This window comes from Penicillium chermesinum, assembly GCF_028974085.1.
Source record: "Penicillium chermesinum strain IBT 19713 chromosome Unknown utg000003l:1.0-5111272.0:1.0-5115320.0, whole genome shotgun sequence".
NCBI lineage: Eukaryota > Fungi > Ascomycota > Eurotiomycetes > Eurotiales > Aspergillaceae > Penicillium > Penicillium chermesinum.
The window spans coordinates 2621464-2643503 of record NW_026695313.1 but is presented as its reverse complement, the minus strand read 5'-3'; the positions used below and the strand labels follow the sequence as shown (position 1 = coordinate 2643503).

General features: G+C 52.6%; 12 protein-coding genes across 12 annotated transcripts; 6 read left to right on the top strand and 6 right to left on the bottom strand.

The window, feature by feature from the left end:
* Window positions 1-33: 33 nt before the first annotated feature.
* Window positions 34-1639, bottom strand: N7468_003932 (uncharacterized protein; the record flags this gene model as incomplete). The annotated part of the gene is made up of 2 exons (XM_058473229.1): window positions 34-1434; window positions 1550-1639. 2 exons carry the CDS (start codon window positions 1637-1639, stop codon window positions 34-36), a joined length of 1491 nt encoding a protein of 496 aa, XP_058332232.1.
* Window positions 1640-2548: 909 nt separating this feature from the next.
* Window positions 2549-2833, top strand: N7468_003931 (uncharacterized protein; the record flags this gene model as incomplete). The annotated part of the gene is made up of 1 exon (XM_058473228.1): window positions 2549-2833. One exon carries the CDS (start codon window positions 2549-2551, stop codon window positions 2831-2833), a length of 285 nt encoding a protein of 94 aa, XP_058332231.1.
* A 654-nt stretch (window positions 2834-3487) lies between these two features.
* Window positions 3488-4996, bottom strand: N7468_003930 (prolyl hydroxylase family protein; the record flags this gene model as incomplete). The annotated part of the gene is made up of 2 exons (XM_058473227.1): window positions 3488-4662; window positions 4714-4996. The coding sequence occupies 2 exons, from the start codon at window positions 4994-4996 to the stop codon at window positions 3488-3490; spliced, it is 1458 nt and encodes a 485-aa protein (XP_058332230.1).
* Window positions 4997-5477: 481 nt separating this feature from the next.
* Window positions 5478-6538, top strand: N7468_003929 (E3 ubiquitin-protein ligase; the record flags this gene model as incomplete). Its single annotated transcript, XM_058473226.1, is given in 2 exon segments — window positions 5478-5694; window positions 5712-6538. The coding sequence occupies 2 exon segments, from the start codon at window positions 5478-5480 to the stop codon at window positions 6536-6538; spliced, it is 1044 nt and encodes a 347-aa protein (XP_058332229.1).
* A 2121-nt stretch (window positions 6539-8659) lies between these two features.
* On the bottom strand, window positions 8660-9447 carry N7468_003928 (A4/G1 family peptidase; the record flags this gene model as incomplete). The annotated part of the gene is made up of 2 exons (XM_058473225.1): window positions 8660-9193; window positions 9244-9447. The coding sequence occupies 2 exons, from the start codon at window positions 9445-9447 to the stop codon at window positions 8660-8662; spliced, it is 738 nt and encodes a 245-aa protein (XP_058332228.1).
* Window positions 9448-10681: 1234 nt separating this feature from the next.
* On the bottom strand, window positions 10682-11056 carry N7468_003927 (uncharacterized protein; the record flags this gene model as incomplete). The annotated part of the gene is made up of 1 exon (XM_058473224.1): window positions 10682-11056. The coding sequence occupies one exon, from the start codon at window positions 11054-11056 to the stop codon at window positions 10682-10684; it is 375 nt and encodes a 124-aa protein (XP_058332227.1).
* A 2015-nt stretch (window positions 11057-13071) lies between these two features.
* On the top strand, window positions 13072-13761 carry N7468_003926 (class I SAM-dependent DNA methyltransferase; the record flags this gene model as incomplete). Its single annotated transcript, XM_058473223.1, has 1 exon — window positions 13072-13761. One exon carries the CDS (start codon window positions 13072-13074, stop codon window positions 13759-13761), a length of 690 nt encoding a protein of 229 aa, XP_058332226.1.
* Window positions 13762-15230: 1469 nt separating this feature from the next.
* On the top strand, window positions 15231-16427 carry N7468_003925 (BAG family molecular chaperone regulator; the record flags this gene model as incomplete). The annotated part of the gene is made up of 1 exon (XM_058473222.1): window positions 15231-16427. One exon carries the CDS (start codon window positions 15231-15233, stop codon window positions 16425-16427), a length of 1197 nt encoding a protein of 398 aa, XP_058332225.1.
* Window positions 16428-16860: 433 nt separating this feature from the next.
* On the top strand, window positions 16861-18075 carry lys1 (saccharopine dehydrogenase (NAD+, L-lysine-forming); the record flags this gene model as incomplete). The annotated part of the gene is made up of 3 exons (XM_058473221.1): window positions 16861-16921; window positions 16973-17164; window positions 17222-18075. The coding sequence occupies 3 exons, from the start codon at window positions 16861-16863 to the stop codon at window positions 18073-18075; spliced, it is 1107 nt and encodes a 368-aa protein (XP_058332224.1).
* Window positions 18076-18712: 637 nt separating this feature from the next.
* On the top strand, window positions 18713-19963 carry N7468_003923 (FluC/FEX family fluoride channel; the record flags this gene model as incomplete). Its single annotated transcript, XM_058473220.1, has 1 exon — window positions 18713-19963. One exon carries the CDS (start codon window positions 18713-18715, stop codon window positions 19961-19963), a length of 1251 nt encoding a protein of 416 aa, XP_058332223.1.
* Window positions 19964-20070: 107 nt separating this feature from the next.
* On the bottom strand, window positions 20071-20700 carry N7468_003922 (uncharacterized protein; the record flags this gene model as incomplete). Its single annotated transcript, XM_058473219.1, has 2 exons — window positions 20071-20432; window positions 20574-20700. The coding sequence occupies 2 exons, from the start codon at window positions 20698-20700 to the stop codon at window positions 20071-20073; spliced, it is 489 nt and encodes a 162-aa protein (XP_058332222.1).
* A 787-nt stretch (window positions 20701-21487) lies between these two features.
* On the bottom strand, window positions 21488-21778 carry N7468_003921 (uncharacterized protein; the record flags this gene model as incomplete). Its single annotated transcript, XM_058473218.1, has 1 exon — window positions 21488-21778. One exon carries the CDS (start codon window positions 21776-21778, stop codon window positions 21488-21490), a length of 291 nt encoding a protein of 96 aa, XP_058332221.1.
* Between the last annotated feature and the right edge of the window lie 262 nt (window positions 21779-22040).

Here is a 22040-nt window from a genome sequence, read left to right as displayed (position 1 = left end):
AAAGGAAAATGAAAGGGAAACGAGGTGAGTCCATCACATAACGACGCAGCAACCGCATCCCTTCTCCTTCTTCGGCTTCTCCTGTGCAGTCACGATCGGAGGAGTCCAGTTAGGGTTGGGAGTCAGTCCCAGGGGAGGGGTATCTTGCACCTTAGGCATGGTACTGTATCCCGACCTGGTTTCCGGACGAGGCGGCTCTGGAGTTTTCGCCTTGGGAGGCGGTTCAATACGCTCTTCCTCTGGCTCTTCCTTGGGAGGTATGGGGGGTTCGTCGTTCGGATGAACGGCTAGAGGAGCGAAGTCACGGTCGTATGTAGTAGGCGTACGGCCTTCCTTCTCCCATTGTTCTTGCTGCAGCTTCTTGGCAACGGTGGGAAGAATTTGCTGATCGGGAGGAAGGCGGGGGTCTGGCTTATACATTGTGGCCAGCCACGGTGGATCTCCTTCAGGTCTGTTGACTGCAGTTGTCGGGCGGCTCTCACCAGAGCGAGTTGTAGGGCGCTGCGTGGTGTTGCCGGAGACGGCGCGCGATCGTGCAGTAGAGGTCTTTCGGTTGTTAGGTGGTGCCGAAGTCTTGCGGGTAGCAGATCCCGCTTTAGCTGGCGTCTTCTTCGGGGTGTTGGGCGTCGTGCCGAATCCACGGCTGGCTGGTCGACTGTCAGGTAGCGGAGTGGTGGGTTCATCGGCCGTATTGGGCTCTGTGCCAGCCCCAGGTTCACTCGCTCTGCGGCCACGAGACTCCTCCTCACCTTCCTCGGTTGCTGCTCGGCTCCGAGGCCCGCGCGAGTCACGGCCTTGGACTGAAGGGCTTACAATGGGGATCCGTGAAGAACTCTTGCGCAAGGCCGTGTTTGAATAGATCCCTGTCGCTGCCTCGTCCGCCGCAACCACCGACGGTCGGCGGAGATCCCACTCGGTCCTCTCCTCTCCGTACTGATCGTCTGTGTTTTGTGTCTCCTGAAGCTGGGGCCACGGTTCAGAGTAATCCTCACTCTGCGCTGTTGCTGGGTTGCCGCCTTGGCGAGACTCATGGCTGCGTTCGCGTCCACTCTCTGACTTGGTCTCAGTCATGCGTCGCTGGAGTCGGATGATCTGCTGCAGCTCCTCGCTCTCAATTTTGGCAAGTTTATCCCGGTGAATCCAGTTTTCACTATTCATTTCATCCTGATCGTCCTCCTCTCCCTCGGCAGCGATCATGATAGCGGCGGCATCGCGTCCACGGACATCCCGCGCGTTGCTGATATCGTTTCCTTGGCGATTGAGGCTTCGCTCGTGTCGGTTCCGGCTGGAGTTCATGTAAGATGAATCGTGGGCGTGGACATTGCGGGAGACGGAGGAGCTGCGTGAGCCATTGGAATTTCGTGTTCGGCTGGAGCGTACTCGCACAGAATTGGAATCGTGGGAGTTGCGGGGTCGTGAGGAATGTGAAGCGCTCTGTGCGCAAAAAAAGACGAGTATTAGCTGAAGATTTCCTTCTTTTTCCATTTTCCTCCGGGAGAGGCTCCTTCTGCTCTGCTTCTCGAAACTCCAGGATTGGGACTAAACTCACATCGTTACCTATCGGCACGGAGAACTCCCATTGCGAATGATCTGTTGATGGCAGGGCATCAGACGAGTGTGCGGTGGCCACGCCCGCCATTCCAATTGGTGCGGAGGGGTGATTTTCGTGTTGAGATGAAGGCCAGGCCAGCTGGAACCCAGGGTGATGGGGAAAAAAAAGTAATAGAGGGATAGGTCAGATCCGCTTGGCCGTGCTGATTTCAATCAGGCCATCCCAGTAGGCAGCCGTTCACAGGAAAGCAAGATTAAAGCCGGAAGTCCTCTAGAGGTCACCGACTGTTTGGGGGGGGTAAGGGGGTCCTCGGTACACCGCGGTGGGGATCCCAAATGTAGTAAATTGTAAATACACCGCTGCAGGGGGTGGAGTTTCCCTGAATGGTCTCAATCAGGCTCGCGGGGCGGCGCAGAAGTGCAAACGCTGTCTTGGTACGATTTGCGTTTTCCCCCGTCGCGAGCCACGGATCAGGGCTGGACTGGCGCAGGTAGGTTCCGTGGGCGTGTCAGGTCCTCCCCGGGCAACCAAGATGTGAGAGGTCGCGTTTGAGACTGGGAGAGACGCTTTGCAATGCGCTGCGCCGAGGTACAGACCACAAGATTTGACAATGCACGAGGGGGGGGTAAAAGAGGGGGAGGTTGGGGGGTGGAGCCACGGATCGTGCGCCTAGGCCAGAGAAAAGAATGGAAAAATTAGGCGCGATTAAGAACAAAAGGAAGATGAGCAGTCTAAGGGCCAAGCAAGAAAGGGAAAGGGAGAGGTCGAGACACGCGCTCTCAAGAAGATGGGGTGGGAGAAAAGACTGCACGGGGGGGAGAAAGGAAGCAACGAAAGCCCAACTGGGATTAGCACCATCACACTATAACACCGTCGTTCTGGACCGGGATTCGCTCTATCTTACCGAAGCTTTGTTAACGCTTCCAAGGTTGCAGCTTCTAATGTGGCTCATGTGCAGGAAAAGCCCTCTACCAATGATGTGCATGAGTTGATAGGATGTCAGACATATCCAATTTACTTGACAGCGGGTACGTAAGACCGAAATATGAGAAATGGGCGCTGCAGGCCGCGAACAAGGACTGGACGAACGGTGGACAGGGGCTCCAGAAAACCGCAATTGGCTGCTGGGGCATTCTGGGGCTGACCTTTGACTATTGGCGCCAATCATCTCCAAGCATGATGTCGGACCGTGCCTGTCGTCTTTCGCCCCTGAAGAAGTCGGATCGGTGCCCCATCACCCAAAACCTAAATCTGGAAGCTCTCGTCTGGCTCTCATTCTGATTGTGAGATTCGGCCAGTTATGCTAGATTGTCTTCAGTTATATTCCCATCATGCCGGTTCTTCTCTCCTCTGCCTACCTTGGGAGCTTTTCAGTTGCGAATCCTGCAAAGGCGGTTTTGATCTACGCCAAACACACCAACCCACTGACAGTAGACCAAGTCGAGCCCACTAGTGAGAACTAGTGAGTGGTCTGATTTGGTCCGGCCGACTCGGCTGCATCATGGCCAAACTATCATCGGCCAACTGTACCGATTAGCATATCCCACCCCCGATCTGGTGTCCACCATCCGGGGAATGCCGCTGGTATATACGGGTCCGCTGTGGGAGAGAAAAGCCATTGGCGACGGGCTGGCGATCAAAGAACCCCCCCGGGCCAATCGGATCTGCCCCGCAATGAACTGATTCCGATACCTCCGTTCAAGTTGGATATTCTCGCAGTACGGAGTACTTGGACACTCCTTGTTCATGGGATGTTTACAGACCTCTCCGGAATAGTAGGCCAGGTGAAGTTCCAAGGAATTTGAGGTTATATATATTTTATTCCTAGTTTGGTAAACACTAAGATAGGTCTACCTTCACGGATTTGAAGGTATTTGGGCCAGGCCCGGTCCACCTAGCTCGGCCAAGCGCCAATTATCTACGGAGTATTCGTGATCATTCTTCCAACGGCTTCACATCATACTCCACATCAGTCCGAATGATGTACTTCGCACCCTTCCTGACTCCCGTGCCCTCATGCAGCAGAGCCCCATTAGACTCTCCGTGCGGGAAGATCGCCACCGCCCCCATCACCGGTCGTACCGGGTAAGCATTGAGCGTTCCCTCCCGCGCCGCAGGCATAAAGAACGTTGTTTCGCCGCCCTCAAACTCATCGTTCAGGTACAGCAAAAAGGTATACATGGAGCTCTGCCGCCGATCCGGCGGTGATGAGTCGTAGACATATGTGTCATCTGGGAGAATTCCCGACGGCGGCCACGCACCGTCAATGTGGCACCGGTACTCGGCCCCTGGCACGTATCGGTATACCCGAAACCGACGGTTGATTCCGCGCACTGGGCGCCCGTTGACAGAGGGCGGCACGTAAGGTGCCATGCGAGACCAGAGAATGTCGTGGAAGGCCGTGTCAATGACCCAGTAAAAGTTGTGGGCGAGGATGCTCATGTCGCCGTCTTCGCGGAGAGGAGCGTCTGGGATAAAGTTGACGGACTCGCCGGCAGCGATGATAGCCTTGCATTCTCCCTCGGAGAGTACGTTCATTGCGATGCCTAGGCCTGGGACTGAAGGGTGCGGGTGATATGTTATAGGGTGGCCGGCGGGGTCGAGAGGGATGGCGTTGGGGAGGGTGGTATAGAGGATGGCGGGGTGGTGGTTTGGGGGCTTGCGGAGAGGGCCAGGTGTTTCCTCAATGATTCGGATGGCGTTGGGGGACTTCGGAGCATGTTCTAGTATAGTTTTATCGAGGACGGAGGCATAGATGGGGAGTGGCGTGGAGGCAGAGGGGCGGAGGTCCCAGATGGACTGGAAGGAGATGGGAGACGTGGAGTCGACTGCGTCTGGGTTGACATCAATGGGCGTGCTGACACGCACAATTGCATCGAGGACACTGAGAAGCTCGACGTCTTCAGGGCTGCGGTGAAGTGGGACCCGATCGACGACTCCAGGTTGTGTCGATAACCCACTGACGACGTCTAGATCACGGACCCAGCGACATAGTGCGCCAATCTTGGGGATTTCACCCCTTATCCTCATCTCGGCCAGTAGTACTTTGGCTTCGATATACTTCTTGTCTGCCAGCGCACCGCTAATCCGTGCTGTTAAATTGCCGCCCTCTGCAATGGATTAGTTTCCCCCGTCATTTCTCTGGAGCACACAAGTCATACCAGCGGTATTCAGGCCCGTAGTGCAGGCCTGACGAAAGTCATAGACGGCACCCCGCAGGTCCTTACAAGCCTTCGACTTAGTCAAGCTTGGGAATTGGGTGAGGGTCTTGAGGGTGTCGATTGTGATTTCGAGATCTTCATCCGCCACCACAGTATTCAGGTGCTTCGGTTCTATGCTTGCACTGTCAGGAGGTGGAGTCAATATGGTAGCCTTGGGGACTTTCTGCGGCAACTCCGCTTGCGCATTGCGCTTGCGCTTGGCCGCTGCTTTGGATTTGGCCATGATTTATCTGCTGTCAATCCAAGATGCGATAATTGCGATAAGAGGGGATCGCGAGTTTTGGCCTTGGCAACCCGGGAAATCAATTCGCCGATACGCCCCACCTCTGAACTATAGAAGTCGTTGACGCAGAAGTGAGGATGGCCATGGCTATCATCTCGCTAATCAGTTCAGACCGATCGATAACATTGATAGGTTCTTCCTTGATTATTTCTTGGAGATCAGTTCCGGACTGTCCCCAAAAGGCCTTTCAATTAGTTCAGATTTGGCCCTTTGCATGATTTGATCTTGGGGTGGCTCTACCAGGAGGTTTCCGGTTTGACTTATCAGCCTGCATATAACACAACTCTCCCACCCATCGAACAAAACATCAACTTGGGTTGCTTTCAAATTCCATTCAACCCCAGGTACGTCACGGTGAGTCCTCCTACGAGCCGAGCTCGCGAATATATTCACTCGAATAAGCAGTAATAATCTTTACAGCATGGATTCAGGAGACAGACAGCTGGCCTTGAGGCTTATGCTTGAGGACCTAGCTAAAATGGAGGCACAGGCGGCTAGGGAAGGTCCTAGCATCGAAAACTTGAACGATTTTAATATGGCCATCAGGCAGATGCGAGAGGAAGTTTTGGCTGCTCAAGCAGTCACCAGGGACTGGATCAGGGCCCACACCTTGAATGAAGACGCCTCCCCATTGGCTTGTCCGGGGAGCCCCCAGGGCCCCGGGTGGTACCGCAAGATCAAACCGACCAAACCCCTGATCGTCCCCTTTCCGATGCTGAGAGCGATGATAGTTCGTTTTCAAGTGACCTCGAATTGATATCCGAGAATGACTCCAACAGCTCATCTTCAATCGAAGATCCCTCCTTCCAGCCCGAGGACACAGACGATGACACAGACCTAGAGTACCTTGCTGATGGTAAAGTGGAATTTCACTCGCTCAGTGATGTGGATCTCGGTCTGCCCCGAACGAGGTCTCTGGCCAAAGACATAAAACACCAAGTCATTGATTTGACGCAAGACTCAGACGTGGAAAAAACATGTGTCTCCTGTCTAGAGGAGAATAAATCGACCTACTCTGCTGGGCCTTGTGGCCACGAATACTGCGGCGAGTGTTTAAAGCAAATGCTTCTTGTCGCAACGAAGGACGAGGAGCGCTATCCACCTCGCTGCTGTGGGAATAATATCCCCATTGTCGTCGCCAGTGCGAAAGTTCTGAGCAAGAAGCAGCTGAAGGAATTCAATGAGCGAAGCATTGAATGGAGCACAAAAGATCGACTCTACTGTGCGAATGCTCGATGTGCTCGATTCATTCCTCCGTCGAAAATTACCAATGAGCATGGCACTTGCAAAGCGTGTAACACGAAGACTCATGCTATTTGTCGCCTGGTTGCCCATCCTAAAGAGGACTGTCCTAAGGACACCGCACTTCAGGATGTTCTACGGAAGGCCCGCTCGTTAAGATGGCAGCGATGCAATAAATGTAGGGCCATGGTGGAGCTCGTCTATGGCTGCCTCCATATAACTTGCCGGTCAGTATATTGAAGATCTCCTAAATCACTGAGTAGCATTATATTCTAACTACCTAAGAAGTTGTGGGTATCATTTTTGCTACAGCTGTGGAATGAAATGGCGCGGGTGTCACTGTTATTGGGGCGGTGAGGGCGTTCGGCAACGGCTCCGTTAAGTGCGACGTTGCAATTATCGGCCGAGCAAAAAGGGATATGAGGAATTTTTTTTTTTGCATTTTACAGGGTTTTGCTGATTGAGACTTTATCGATCCCAGGACAAGTCTTATAATATATGCGCTTGATCATCTTGTCGCAGACTGAAGTGCTTTTCAGGCATCAGCTGGAGAATATGATACTGAATTTGCTATTTCAGATCCAAGTTGATCCCTAGTAGCCCTGCGAACATCCCTGCAGCTTCATATACTTGTAGATATAACTAGAAGTTTGTAGACCGGAGAAGCCCTCTGCAGATGGTTGCTATCATCCAGTTTTGACGGTTGTTAGACTGGCTCTGAGTCCGCGCCATTGCTGCCACTGATGTTGCTGCCTTCAAGTTCTCCCCTACGGCGAGCTGCATCCGAGTCAAGCTCTCCTAGCGCTTGCAACGCATTCAAATCGTATTGATTTGTATACAGCATAGTGCATGTTATTCTCTGATGAATTATTGCGGTGGGAATACAGAAACCAGGCTATCACAAGCAGTAAAGCAAGACCAGCCACTCCGCCAACCACGCTGCTCTGCAATCGCCCCCGGTTATCGTGGAAGAGGATCGCGAATCGGGGCACTCGGGGCACTCATGTTTGGAGTGGACGTTCTCGTAGATGAAGCTTCGTAGAGGTTTAAGGTTAGAGCTCATTGTCCAAGAGCCATGCAATAGGGTGAAGAATCCGTACTTGCGCTGGCGATTATACTACTGCGTGAGCTGGTAGCAGGTGCCACGTACCGAGGGCTCAGGTATGTTCTGGATACCTCAGCTATTGATGAGGGATTTTCCAATTCTCCTACAAACCCAGCAAACCCGGCCTGCAATCAGAGCATGCCCGTGAAAAAGAACCTTCAACGGGCTGTAGCTGAGAATAATTTGACCACTGGACCAACAATCACGGGGACATTTGAACTCTCGTGATCATGAACGACCATTGTTGTTGGCAGTGGAGGCAGCTCTGCGGGTGGCCGGAGATCTCCTCGTACTCATGGCTAATCAGATCGCATGACTACTATTTCCTGCATTGTAGCTCATAGAGCTGAGGACCCTAGTTACGGACCATGGGTTGTGATTGGTTCGCCTGTAGTGGGGCCCACTCTGGACGCTAGCGCTAGCGTAAGGTTTAGCGTAAGTTTAGGGCACGTGGCAAACTACTCCCAGACATAAATATCTGGTCGATTTCCCCAACTTCCTCTTCTTTCTTTTTTCTTTCCAGCTCTCTTTGCCAATTGGCTTAGATCAAGTGTAGTATCTGTTCTTTTCAGTTTAATCGCTGGAAGTGTTCTCTGGAACACCCTGATTATCCTTATTTTTGGAAAGCGCGACTGGCCTCTGTGCTTGCGCATGCTGGTCGCACAGTGTCATTGGGCTCACACTATCCCCTCTCGACGCGAACACCCTTTTTTCATCAACTGTGTCGGCTTGTCCGGCCGCTTGGAGAAGAAACCTTGTGTCCAATTTGTTGACCCATCCCAACACTGCCACTACCTGTATGAAAGTAAACAATGCACATCAGTGCACGCGACATAGCAAACGCGAAGTCCATGTTGCCCTTCCTATTTACAGTCGCGACGCAAAATTTTCTTGTGCCCCCGCTGTGGAGTATCTTTCTCGTCTTAAAATCGTGGTCATTTAGAGCATTCAAATGTCATTCTCCGCCGAAAAATGGATATGGGATCCTGCCTTCTATGGTTTGTGCCCTTTGGTGTTGGTGATACCTCCCTAGTCTGAGATCATAATCAAGGGGTGGGGGAGATCTTACAAAAGATGATTATGTCCAATTATAAGTACAGTGGATTTCTAAGTATTAAAATAACCTAGGGTATACAAAATGTACAGACTGGTCTCATCGTAGAAGAATGTACAGCCCAAGGCTTCCTCAACCATTAGTGGCATCTATGTCGCACCCGGGAACTCAGTCTCTATCCACCAAATTGAGCAAAAGCCCTCTATGCAACGTAGCTGATGGAAACATCGCTACCATCAATGGACGTATGAGCGAGCGTGGTACCATCCTGGCTAATATCCCACAGCTGCGCAGTGGCAGGAGAAACAAACTTCCCGTCGACGGTAGCCCAGGCGTTGGTGAAAGTCACAGTGTCGAAGTCCACGAAAGGCACAGTCTTTCCATCCGAAGACGAGAAATCCTCAACAATCCACTCCGCGTCCAGCTGGCAGAGGTTGGCCTGCACATTTCCATGCCAAGGGAACGACACGCTCTTCCCAGTGGATAGGTTCTCCAGCGTGGCAACGCCGGCATTGTTGGCGGTCGCCCGGACGGAGGCCTGCAGCGTTTGGCCGGCGGAGATATCAAAGTTGTCGAAGTACTCGTCCAGAGCGGGCCACCATTCGTACCAGGCCGAGTACGACGGCTGGCCATCCTTAATGCAGACGTCAATGCCGGTCTGGAGGATGGCCTGGCCGCAGCTGCTGCTGTCGCCGTCGATGCCCACCCAGATGGAAGCGCAGTACTCAGTACCTGACTGGGCGTTGGCAGGTGCTTTGGGGTGGGCACGACAAATTGGCCAGAGACGGCGCTGACGGGTCCCTCGGTGACGAGGACCGCGCCGGCCCAGGTGCTAGAGGTGATGCCGTTGATGGTGCTCTTGTCGTCGCCGGCTGTGTTAGCGGCACCCGCCTCGCTCTTCGAGTGAGCGCGGTGGAAGGGGTTATGGCGAGGGGATGCCAGGGCGGCAGTCGCAAAAAGCGAAGTGCTCAGTGCGGCGGAGAACTTCATGATGGAATTGTCGCTGTGGCAGGTGCGATAATCTGGGGGGAGAGACGCCATCTTTATTAGAGGCGTTCTTGGCCTCCACCTCCGAGGCATCAGGGGGTAGATTATGCCCGTTGTGCACTAGCGTGACCAGACTTAATCTATCTCCGAGGCATGTTGCTCTCGAAGAGGCCTAGGGCCAAGGACCCAAACCCACTTCCGCGAGCCGCGTCAGGTACCGTATCCACAGGGCGCGTAGCCGAAGCTCATTAGCGGAAAACCCCATTGGAGTACTCCAATGGGAGTCGTGCCCTGGAACTGGAACAGGCAGGGCTCAATTTTATGATCACGGATTGTTTGGTTCGTTCAATCATAAATCTCAGACCTATCCAGCCTTATTCTGTTGCAGGGAATTGTCGAAGGCCCTCTCGACCGATATACAACCGAGGCTCGGAAGGCCGCGGAGGAAACAAAGGAACGTGTTTGCTTAAGCCTGAGAATGAACATGGGGAGGTATTCGTAAAAATGCGTATACTCGTACGGAAGACTGTCTACTAGAATGGATTCTGCATAGGGACGGCAGGCGAAAGGCAGTGTGATATGATCCTGAAACTGCGCTAGGACGGGATATGCGGGAAAGGGGTTAAAGGCAAAAAGCCTTGGCCCCACAGTGAACCAAGAAAGTGTGTACCAGGGCACATGGGGCCACACCCGTGGATAGTGATGGACAAAAGTTTGTTATCAGAAAAGAAAAGTTCTAGACCATCCGGGGTTGACTTCCGATCGACTCGGATCGTGCGTTGATTGTCCGGCCGATCGGCGCCAGGGACGAACAGGCGGTACGAGCAGGACCAACTCGAACGGGCTGCAATCGAGTTGAATCAATCTGTTTCGTGCTTTCGAACACGTGATCTGGCGATCGCGGCACGATGAAGGAGCATTAGTGGAGAAGCAGAAGCATCTCCCTTCAAGTTGCGGATATTCTCCGGCAGGCTATTGACATATGTCATAACTCGGAGCACGATAGAGCCTGAGCGCCGCTTGGAGGTTGCTTGCTAGGACTCCTATTTTGTAGACACAGCAACTGTGCCTGGTACTAGTATGAGTCAAAAAGATCAATTGAGAGTTTGAGCATCCGCGTAGAGCAATTCGTCCGGCTGCCAGTCACCAGTACAGCGCCGAGGATTGCGAAATGCGTCACGAAGTGCGTAGGTATATCATACATGGAATGCCTGGAGATCTCTTCATTTTGCAAAGTCTATTTCTCCTCGAACGCATGTTCGATCTTGCCGCCGTCGCCAATGTGGTTGTAGGGTCGGTCGTAACGGTGTTCCATCTCTTCGTTATGCTTCCTCACATCTTCGGGGAGGTCTTCGTGTTTCACCCCCGCCATATTAGCAAGGTTGGATTGCCTTCCATCTCTCAGGGTAGGATGGGCGTTGTTCGAGGGGATTGGGTGGTTTGGGCTGTTGGTGCGCTCGCATTTCTCGTCTGGGTCATGCTCATCAACTTGGGCAAATTTGTGATGGGTGTATTGGACCAAAGTCCGCTGAGCAGAAGCGTTGGTGACGTTGCGACCGAGGGCGCTAGAGGGGGGGCTGAGGCGCGATGGGAGTCGGAAAAGTGAGTTCATTATGAAATGGATTTTATGGTTATGGAGGTCGAAAATGAGAAATCAATGAGAGGCGTAGGGCACGGGTAGGCTTAAGAAAGGTACCATACTAACTGATATGATGTCTTGTTCCTGGGAGTGATATCATATCAGGGTTTTCAATATGCCAGGGCGGTTGCAAGGAACATGGCGATGGACCCATAATTTGGCCCGCTAGATCAATGACGTACCACCCCAATGTCATATCTTATGGAAGTTGGGATCCGACATATTGCCTATCGCAGAGGTTATGAAGAGAGAGACTCTTTTGGAAGAAGGGGTATAACGGGAAAGGACATGCATTGCATTTGCTCACATTGAACACGAAGCATATCAAAGCCTAAGATTACTTTGTCACGAATGGCCATCTCATACTAGTAGCAGCCGTGCGTACTCGGAATCGAAGCTGGCATCTAAAAGTACGTGTGTCTTTGGGAATACAATGCGAGTGAACAGCAAGATCAGAGCACCACATGGATTCAGCTTATGAGAGAACAGAACCGAGAAAGCCGCATGCTGATCTTATAAGAGATGATCGTTTTCATTTTGATCAATGCTCACTTTAGAAGTGGGGTTTACCATGTAAAGCTCATGTCAACAAGGAAACTCCCACTGTTGAGGGACGGTGTGTGGTATTACATTGTTGGTACCACCGAGCTTGATTTCCATCTTGTGGGGTTGTTGGGGCTCTATGACGTGGATGAACTTCCCCACCTATCTATAATCGAAATAGGAATAGGGGCAACTCGGGCAAATTGAAATCCCCACGATCTGAGATGTGAAACTCTTGGAGAAGAGTTTGTCTAATGGGCCCCGTTACCCCTCAGCGGGGAGTCGACGACTTCTCCCAGAATCCGACCTCTGTCAGAGCGGTTCTTGGGATGATCACAAAGCTCCAAGGCTGGCATCTGGGCAATTTCTTTGTCTAAAGTTTTATGGAGATAGAGGGAAGTTCCAGCGCAGAAAGGAAGGAAAGGAAAGGAAAGGAAAAAGGAATATGAAAATGAAAATGATCGAGAAATTTCGAATTGGCTTCCATCAAGAGGCATCTTCCATTCAACGGCCTGAATGTCTCAGAGAATATGCGGAGAGCGTGCAACGTCGCTTTGGCTAGAGACATTCGCCACCAACAGGGCCCTCAAATCAATCTGATCTCTCATCTACCATCTACAGCATCGAGGCCCACATGCACATTCGCGGCTGATCAAGACACAATTGTACCTGAGGCACTTACGGAGAAAGTCATCCCAATACAGACGGCCACTTCTCGCATAGCAGTCTCTGATCGACTTTATATATTTCAGTCAATTCCGCTTTGCGGAGCACAATACTCCAGTTAAATTGATGGGAAAGCGAAAGTCCAAGCAGATTAGAACCCATCTCAATGGCATGTCCAAGAGTCCAGGTAACTTTGCCGCGAATCCTTCTATGGCCTCATTACTAGTACATCCACGGCCAGGTCAAAGCCGCGAATGCAAGTCAGCGGCCTCAATTCGCTAAAACCCAGTTTCGGGCTCAACGCACGCGTAATTGAGGGGTATTATGAGAGAAGATTATGAGAACCTTTGCGAAAGAGCCTATCAATCAGCTGTATGAGATCATGTCAGCGCCGAAAAACGGGAAGGGTGGAATTCGCCGCTGGGCCGCAACCCCTTGTATACTCACGCTCGGGCCCTGGCCCAGGCCTCGGCCAAGGGGAGGCGCATCTGCGATGCTCTTCCATATCCACTCACATCATGGATCGTCGCATCGTTTTCTTTACGAGATGTTATCTGGTTCCAAACCCCGCATCACGCCATTCGTCTGGGGAGATCTACACGAAGCGAGACGGACATTTCCTTGGATATACCTGGGAATCCACAACTATAAGAGTGCGATGATGGACGTGCCTATTAATCGAAAACACCATCGCTTCTCTGGCCATTTAACCGTGGCAACGTGCTTTTGGCAATAATTTCCCTCTCAGAAACACCGTCCAAATCATCCACTCGACCATCATGTCCGTCCCTGCTCCTTCCCCCCAACTATACCTGGGCCAAGCCCGGGACTGTGTCAGTTCGGAGGACTGCATGGCCATCTACGACAAGTGGGCCAAAACTTATGATGAGGAAGTCGGTGATGAAGCTCAGAACTATGTTGCCCCAATGCTTGTTGCCCAGGCTGCTATCAAATTCAAGCTAGCAAACAGCCCTGCCAACAGCACAGTCCTGGACGCGGGTTGTGGCACAGGCCTCGTTGGTCGCGCTCTAGTTCTTGCTGGAGCGAAAGCTATCGATGGCCAGGACATTGGTCCTGTTGTTATCGATGGGCTAGACTTATCTCCCGCGATGCTTGAAGTGGCCCGGGACACAGGGATCTATCGAGAACTCTCCAAGGCTGATATGAACCAGCCTATTAGCAAGCGTGACGAGACTTATGACATCGTTTCTTGTGTTGGTACCTTCACTCTTGGCCACGTTGGGCCTGACCCAGCTCTGCGAGAACTTGTCCGGGTGACCAAGCCCAAGGGCATTGTTGTTGCCACAATTCTGCGAGAAATCTGGATCGATGACGGTTTCAAGGCCGAAACGGAGAAGCTGGTGGCTGAAGGCCTGGTGACTGTGATTGCAGATGAACTGATAGACTGTGTAAAGGGACATGGCGACAAGGCAGTGCTGCTTATCCTAGAGAAGAATCCTCGAGTCTGAACGAATCGGATCCAACCTGCGATGCCCAGCACCCAAAGAGAATGGGCATACATCCCATCAAGCGACAACTGGCAAGAACCTTCCCACCTACGCCCTAAACGCGACATCATGCGAACGTTTTTGATTTCTCTCAGCATACGCCCATGCGACAGTACCAGCCCATACCGCTCCTTTTCAACACTCCAATGCAATGTGATAGATTTTCGGCGCCCCTGCCCGTTTAGCTCCATGACCGGGCTCTCATTCTTAAAAACACAGTCCAAAACAGTCCAAAACACAGTCAGACTGTACCCAGCTTTCCTAATCCAAGGTTTTATTGGAAATCCCTTTCATATGTGCTTTGTAGTGGTTTTTTTCGCTGCGGTAAGAGCTTACTGGTAGTTACCTCCCTTTATTTCACGAGTAAGCCCAAACCTAGGTTCTTCTTACCCCGCCACCATCTCTTTGTTCTTCTCGAACCTCCCTCTCATAATGGCCGCCGAGGCAGCCCATGATGGAAAGAAATATGGATCTTCCATTGCGGCATGGTTGCTATGCTAACTCTGTTCGAATTTGGATCCCACATTTTTACACCACTTTCTGGGAGAGATTACCCTCGGCTGAAGAGGACCAGCAGGGAAGAATATTGGAATCAAGCATGGTGCATACCTGGGAGGTTTTTGCAAAGTCACACATCCTCCATGAGAAAATGTATCCAATGAAACCTTTTTTCATGGGGTTCGCACTGGAATAAAAGATCCAAGAGTTCTGCAGAATCCTTGAACTTGGAAGGTGGTTGAACAAGCAAAGTAGACCGAAATTATCTTACCTTTGACAAAGGCGATCCAATTATCGCTCGGTAAAATGCGACGTTTCAGGCCATAGAATATCAACAACGAGAAATGCTTTTTACATTAGAAATATTATACGTCGGATAGAACCTGGGTTATTATACCGTTAGACCGGGAATGTCCGATGGGCGACAGTCAGAGTCTATACAGTAATTTCTTGTTCTGACATTATAGCATGACAAACATGTTCAGGAAATAGTGATTCATATTACTAGGAACACGCTCCGATCAGGTGACGAGCTACCCCTAGCAGTATAGATGAGGACCTATATTCAAACCTCAAAGTGCGTCTAGGCCTGCGTGCGCAGTTCTACCCAGTGAGCAAAAGCGGAGCACCAATCCGGAAAGCGAAAGCCAAGGGCATAAGGAAAGCCGGTACATAGGCAGCGACCGGAGGTCAAGGCACCAGGCGTCCCCTTTCATATGGGTTACCTAAATTTACTTGACAGCTAATTTATGTGAAACCCCATAAATAACTCACTCTATAAATTGTCAGCCGAATACTTATAAAAGTAAGGCGCCCCTTTCAGCATTGGCGATGGGCGGCAAAAACTGCTCTCCGCCTTATCAGCCTCTTGGGGCTTTGGTAGACCGCATGACTTCACCTCCATCTGGTCCTGTCTGCCCCTCCAGAGACCCATGACTCTTCTGCCATCGCCCCTCGCTCAATCAACCTTGGGCGAGAAGGCCGCACTTTACTTCGATCAAGTCACAGACAACCTCCCCGTATTCCTGGAATCTCTCCGCCCACGATTGGACCCGTTTTTCACTTATTCCGCCACGTCTCTCCGGTCGGCAGCGCGGGCGCTCCCCTTTGACGTTGACGAGCAAACAGGGGCTGTGTACATCGCCGTATTCCTCGGTTTAATCACAGTCGCCGTGATGAGCTGGGCTAACCCCCTCTCTGGGTTCTGGCGCCGAGATTATTCTGCTGCCCCCAAGGTCAACGATGAAGATTTCAGCTACATCACCCCGAACGACATCGTCGATCCTCCTTACAACGCTCCTCGTTACGAATCCCAACGATATGAGCCCCAACATGATGGTGGTGTCGACGAGAACGAGCCGGATGTCATCTGTCTAAGACACCGTGGTACCATCTACCCTCTCCGCTTCCGCGCGTATGCCATCGACGACGGCTTGCTGACGGTGGGCGCGTTGCGCCAAGAGGCTGCCGCCCAAACCGGGGCTGGCAATCCCGATCGAGTCCGACTATTGTATAAGGGAAACCTGTTAAAGGACGATAGTCGGTCATGCAAAGCCGAGGGTCTCAAACAGCACTCAGAGGTGCTATGTGTAGTCTCCGAAGTGGGCGCGAGTACCTCGAGTGACGTTTCTGATGGCGATGCTGCAAGTGCCCGCCCAGGGTCCTCATCCTCCCAAGTAGGAGACCCGGAGGACGAGGCCGACAGCGCGCCGGTCAAAAAGAGAAACAGAAATCGTGGCAAGAAGAATAAGAAGAACAAGGCCCCTCCCCAAGAAGCCCCTGCTTTCCCACCACGACCTGCGTCGACTCCCACCCCATCCTCTACTCCGCCACCGCCACCCAACCTTAAACAAATCCCTACTGCCATGGAGCAGGTGTCTGCTTTGAGTGGATACCTTCAGCGAGTGCTGATTCCTATGTGTGACGACTACTTAGCCAACCCCCCGACAGATCCTAAGAAGCGTGAGTATGAATACCGCAAGCTTAGTGAGACTATTCTGGCCCAGATCATGCTCAAGGCTGATGGGATCGAGCCTGATGGCAATGTCGATGTTCGCAATGCACGAAAGGCTCTGATCCATGAGGCGCAGTCTGCTTTAAACCGCATTGATCAGGTTAACAGAGACTAGATGAGCTTCTTCATTCCATGTAAGATTTGAGTGATCATGGACGGAAGGAGCGACTTTTTCGTCCGATACACATAGAATTTTTGATCTACCGATGGTGGGTCCACTCCAAGAAGAAGAGAATGAGATTCACCTTACATGGGCTCTGTCTGCTATACCATAATCCTATATCCTCAGAAACGTGTTCAACAACCCTTATGGCAGCTCTCGTCTCGTAAGAAAATACTAGATTTCCACACTTTATCGCGATTGCGATATCGGGTTGGGACCGCCGCATTTACGTTGATCCGCCCCACAATAATCTTCGTGGGGTGATTAGTTAAGACCGTTCTTGACTCATACTCGACGAATTTAAAACACGAATTTACGACGCGGTCAGGGCAATTCTCTCTACTTTTGGAACTCGTTTCGCTCTGTTTCAAGTTCAATTTCAACCATGTCATTCCCAATTATCCATCTCCGGGCTGAGACAAAGCCATTGGAGCGCCGCTCTCCGTGTATGCGCCAATTACATTAACCCAATTGAAGCAAAAAGCTAACAGAACCAGTGTCACCCTCCACCGCCGAGACCCTCATCAAGGCCGGCTATAAAATCTTAGTTGAGAAGTCCGCAGACCGCATCTACGATGACGAAGAATTTGTCGCTGCTGGCGCTACATTGGTCGAGCCCGGATCATGGGTTAACGCAGACAAAGACACCACCATCATCCTGGGATTAAAGGAGCTGCCCGACGATGGCAGTATGTGTGCCTATTTCTTGACAGTATAACTCCTGGCTAACTCAATTTGCTTCCCAGCTCCCCTTTACCATACCTTCATCCACTTCCAACACTGTTTCAAGAAGCAGGACGGCTGGGAAGCCGCCCTTGCGCGCTTCCAAGAGGGTAGCTTGCTTTACGACCTCGAATTCCTCGCGAAGAATGGCCGCCGTGTTGCTGCTTTTGGATACTGGGCCGGCTATGCCGGTACTGCCATCGCCCTCCTGTCCTGGGCCCATCAGATCCTGAACCCCGGCACTCCCCAAGGCCCCGTCCCCGTTTTCAACTCAGCCCCCGAGCTGGTTACCTACGTCAAGGACGCTATTCAGGGGGCCATCGCCGCCAACAAGAACGAGAAGCCCCGCATCATCGTCATCGGCGCCAAGGGCCGCTGCGGCAGCGGGGCTGTCAAGTTCGCTAGCGACGCCGGCCTCGAGGATATTCTGCAGTGGGACATGGACGAGACTGCCAAGGGCGGCCCATTCCCCGAAATTGCCGAGTCCGACATCTTCGTCAACTGTGTCTACCTGACCCAGAAGCTTCCCCCTTTCACTACCTTTGAGGCTCTGTCTGGGCCGGAGCGCCGCCTGCGCGTTATCTGCGATGTCAGCTGCGATCCTAACAGCGAAAACAACCCTATTCCTGTTTACTCGACTTACAGCTCGTTCAATAACCCTACTGTTCCTATCGCTCGCGAGATTCCTGGACCCGAGGTCCGTGTTGTTGCGATCGATCATCTTCCTACTCTGATTGCTCGCGAGTCGAGCGACGAGTTCGCTGGTGCTTTGCTGGAGAGCCTGCTGGCTCTCAACAAGCGGGACACTGAGCCTGTCTGGAAGGATGCACAGAAGATTTTCGAAGATCGGGTCAAGGAGATGAAGGCGTTGCAATAGATGGATTAAACATTGGGTTCAAAATAGTGCATAGAGGATATCCAAGGTTTTCGGGTCGTTATATGTGCAGACAAACGCCGGAAATGAATACAAAATCGGTGATTAGAGATATTGTCGAAAGATCAAACATGATATTCCCATTGAGGTTCAAAGCAGGACGCTTCAAGTTTATCTTTATTCGCAGGTTGGTCTCCGGCGCCATATTGGAAATGGGGGGGATACAATGCGGCCTTCAGTTGACTACCGTTTGCCACTCGGCATTGTAGCATCGACAAGCGGGACCTGCTGTCAGTTTCATGCTTATCAAAGAGATGCAAGGATCACCAGTTCGTCTAGAAGCTGTGGAACGTACGGCAGCGCCTCATAGATATAGTTTATATAAGCATAACCGTAATCTGAGCAGTTTGTAAGTTCGTCCAGTCAGCTATAAGTCGACACGAGAATATCAACAGTCAGCAGACATATGCGGAATTCCAATCGAATTCAGAGATATTCAAAATCAATAAGTCCCAAGCATAGTTGCAGTCCACTTATCTTTTATCTCTTATCGGGTCTTATCCGCGCGCGATCGAATCTGGTTTGCATCAGCCGCTCGACACTCCCAAGAAATTGCGCAGCTCGCCTCGAGCTGCCAGTCATGGCTCTCGACGCCAGCGCCGAGAAAGAAAACGAACTGCCATTAACGGAAACCACTGCCCCTCAACCCGCATCTCCCACCCCCTCCAGCCGGCAACAATGGCCCAACAGCCAGCCCTTAGCCGAAGAAGGGCCGTCCAGCTCAACACCAGCCCCTTCTAAACCGCAACTCTCCGCGCGCGCAACCCAGTTATACACAGTCTCCTACCTCATCTTCTTCGCAATTCTCGGCACCCTGGCGCGCCTTGGTCTGCAGGCCCTCACAACCTACAAAGGCGCGCCAGTGGTCACAGGCGTGTTATGGGCCAACGTCGCCGGGAGCCTGGTAATGGGCTTCATGATCGAAGACAAGGCCCTCTTCCGTGAGGAATGGGACTGTGCAGGCCCCACGCCCAGCGACGCCGAGGACGCGGCTGAGCACGCGAAGAAACACAAGGCGACGAAGAAGACCATCCCGTTATACATCGGCGTGACGACGGGCTTCTGCGGCTGCTGCACCTCCTTCTCCTCGTTCATCCGCGACGTCTTTCTTGCCCTGGCAAATGCCCTCCCGGACCCCTCGCTGCCGGCTGGCACTGCCAATGCGGCCCGCAACGGCGGCTACAGCTTCATGGCGCTGCTGGCTGTCCTGCTGGTCACCGTGTCGCTGAGCTTGTCGGCGCTGGTATTCGGTGGCCATTTTGCGCTCGCCGTGTCCCCGTTCCTGCCTACCTTGCCCTTCAGGTTTACGCGCCGGGTGCTCGATCCTGTCGCCGTCGTCCTCGGCTGGGGGTGCTGGCTTGGCGCCGTGTTCTTGGCTATCTGGCCGCCGGACCGCCACGAGGGCCAGGATACATGGCGCGGGCGGGCGGTGTTTGCCATCGTGTTTGCGCCGCTGGGCTGTCTGGCGCGGTTCTATGTCTCGCTGTTGCTGAATGCGCGGGTGCCGGCTTTTCCGCTGGGGACGTTCGCGGTGAACATGTTCGGCGTTGTGGTCGAAGGCATGTGCTACGACTTGCAGCATGTCCGTGGACTGGGGGCTGTCGTTCCCGCCGCGTTGACCGGCTGCCAGGTGCTGCAAGGCGTGATGGATGGGTTCTGCGGCAGCTTGACGACTGTCAGTACGTGGGTTGCTGAGCTCAACGGCCTGGCGAGGCGAAAACACGCCTACTTCTACGGGATCACCAGTGTTTCCGTCGGGCTGGGCTTGCTGGTCGTGATTATGGGCTCGCTGCTCTGGACGCGCGGGTTCGAGGATCCGGTCTGCGGATGAAGTGCGACCTCAATGTTTTTTTTTTCTCTTTGTATAGAAACCCTAATTACGGATAGTTACACGAATCTATCCCCGGTCTCTTTACTCCCGCCCTTTCCATCTTCCTTTTATATTCCCCTCCCAGCCGGCCTTTTGCCAGTAGGCTTCGACGACCGCGCCCCCGGCAACTCACTGACACTCACATTCTGCCTTATCCGCTCCTTGTCCGCATCCGACACCTCGCGGCTGTGCACCGGTAACTCGGCGCGGTTCCCCACAGACCCGTACCGATCAAAGACAACCTCGTGCGCGCGCGCCCGCTGGAAAGATACCGGGACCGCGGTGTAGCTGTTGTGGCTACCGGCAGTCACGGTGGCCGTCGTGCCGAGCGAGCTGTCGAAGTCCAAGGACGAGTTAGCCGTTGGGGCGATCCGGCTAAGGAAGGCTTTGCGGTGGGCAATGTCTTCCTTGTGAGTGCGATTTTGGTGGACTGCGTTGGTGAGTTTGGGTTAGCCTGTGGGCGTGGGTTGGAGATGGGTTCGCGGGGTTGAGGAGTGCGGAGGTTCCAAGTTGGTGAAGGGAGAAGTATAGAGGGCAGACGGGGTGGATAGGTCCATAATAGGTTACTTACTCCGCCACGCAAGTCCGTAGAGGACAACCGTCACCAGGAATGCGCCGATGAAGGCGAACATTATGCCTATTTCGCGGCCGACGGAGGATGGGGGCGTGTAGTTTACATCGTCCGGGTTGATGGCCATGGTGGTGCATTGGATCTTGCAGCCTTTCTTTTGAGCAGAGATACTTCCTTGGTATGGAGATGACCCTTAGTTTTGTCTGGGGTTTGATCGCGAAGAAGTGGAGAGGGCGTGGAGTTGGGTCTGGAGATGAGGGCGCCGTTGGGGGCCGTTCATCTCTCCGCTGACGCTGAGATGGGGGCTGCAGATCGGGTTGAAGACCAGCTAGAATGGTCTGCATCGCTAGTGTAATAGTAATTTTGGCTGCTTCGAATAGTGAGTGGTGGTTGAATGAGTGGTCGTAAATATACCATTAACTTACGAGAAAGAGGTTCATCCGAAGGAACTATACTATACCACTCCAAGGTCGAGGTCGAGGTCGAGGTCAGGTCAGGTCAAGGTCGAGGTTAAAGTCGAGGTCAAATTCAGGATATTGAATGTGTTATGAATTTGTTCTATGTACGTCTCCCAATTAAATAAGTTGTTCCGGATATTCACACGTGTTCCAGTGGTATCATGTACAGCTCTATACTCCCTCAGTCCGACAGTAGGGGAGTGTAAGTGGTAAGATGATCAAAAGATCCCCATGGCCCCGACATCAGGGGCAGTGGATGCAGTGAAAAACAAAAGTCAGAAAATAATCAAGGTCGCTGAAGTTCGCCGAAGAAGAAGTCAAGGGCCGGCAGACGGCCGAATTAAACATTCAAAGTATGGTTGCGTATTCACGTGTCGAGAAGGTAGGTCGAAGTTGAAGAGAAGTGGGAAAGGAAAAAGGTAGAAGTAGCCTTTCAAATATATGATTGCGCGTGGATCAGCCCAACATCACCGCCGTCAGGGCTGTGCAGGTCAGACCGATGGCCATCCCAATCCACGGCGCTTGGCCCAAGCTACCCTCGCTGCGCACCCGGAGGAGCTTGTGTGCGCTCTGTGGGTTTGAGAGCGAGTCTTGCACATCCGCAATAGACAATTCCTCCTTTGGGACAACTTCTGGTATTGATGCTGGAGCTGGGAGGGAGACTTCAGGGGAGAGATCGCGGGTGCGCAGCTGTGGTCCGGCGAGGGCCGCCGGCGCGAGGAAGACGAGCAAGACAATCGGCCTCATGGTGCTTCGTCTGGTTTACCAAGTTGCGATGCAAGGCTCTAGGATCGAATTTTGGGCTAGAGTTTTGGGAGGGCTCGGACGCGACTTTCAAACAAGCAACGCCAAGAAAGCGGGTCGGGGTTTCAAGGATCGAGTTTGACAAGGCAACAGCTTTTCGGCGTTAATGATCGATTTCGAACGACCAGAAGGGGCTTTTTAAGCTCCGCAGGGTTGAGCGCTGGCTATATAGGGACAATCCAGCCTCGAGCTTTTCTGCCTTGCA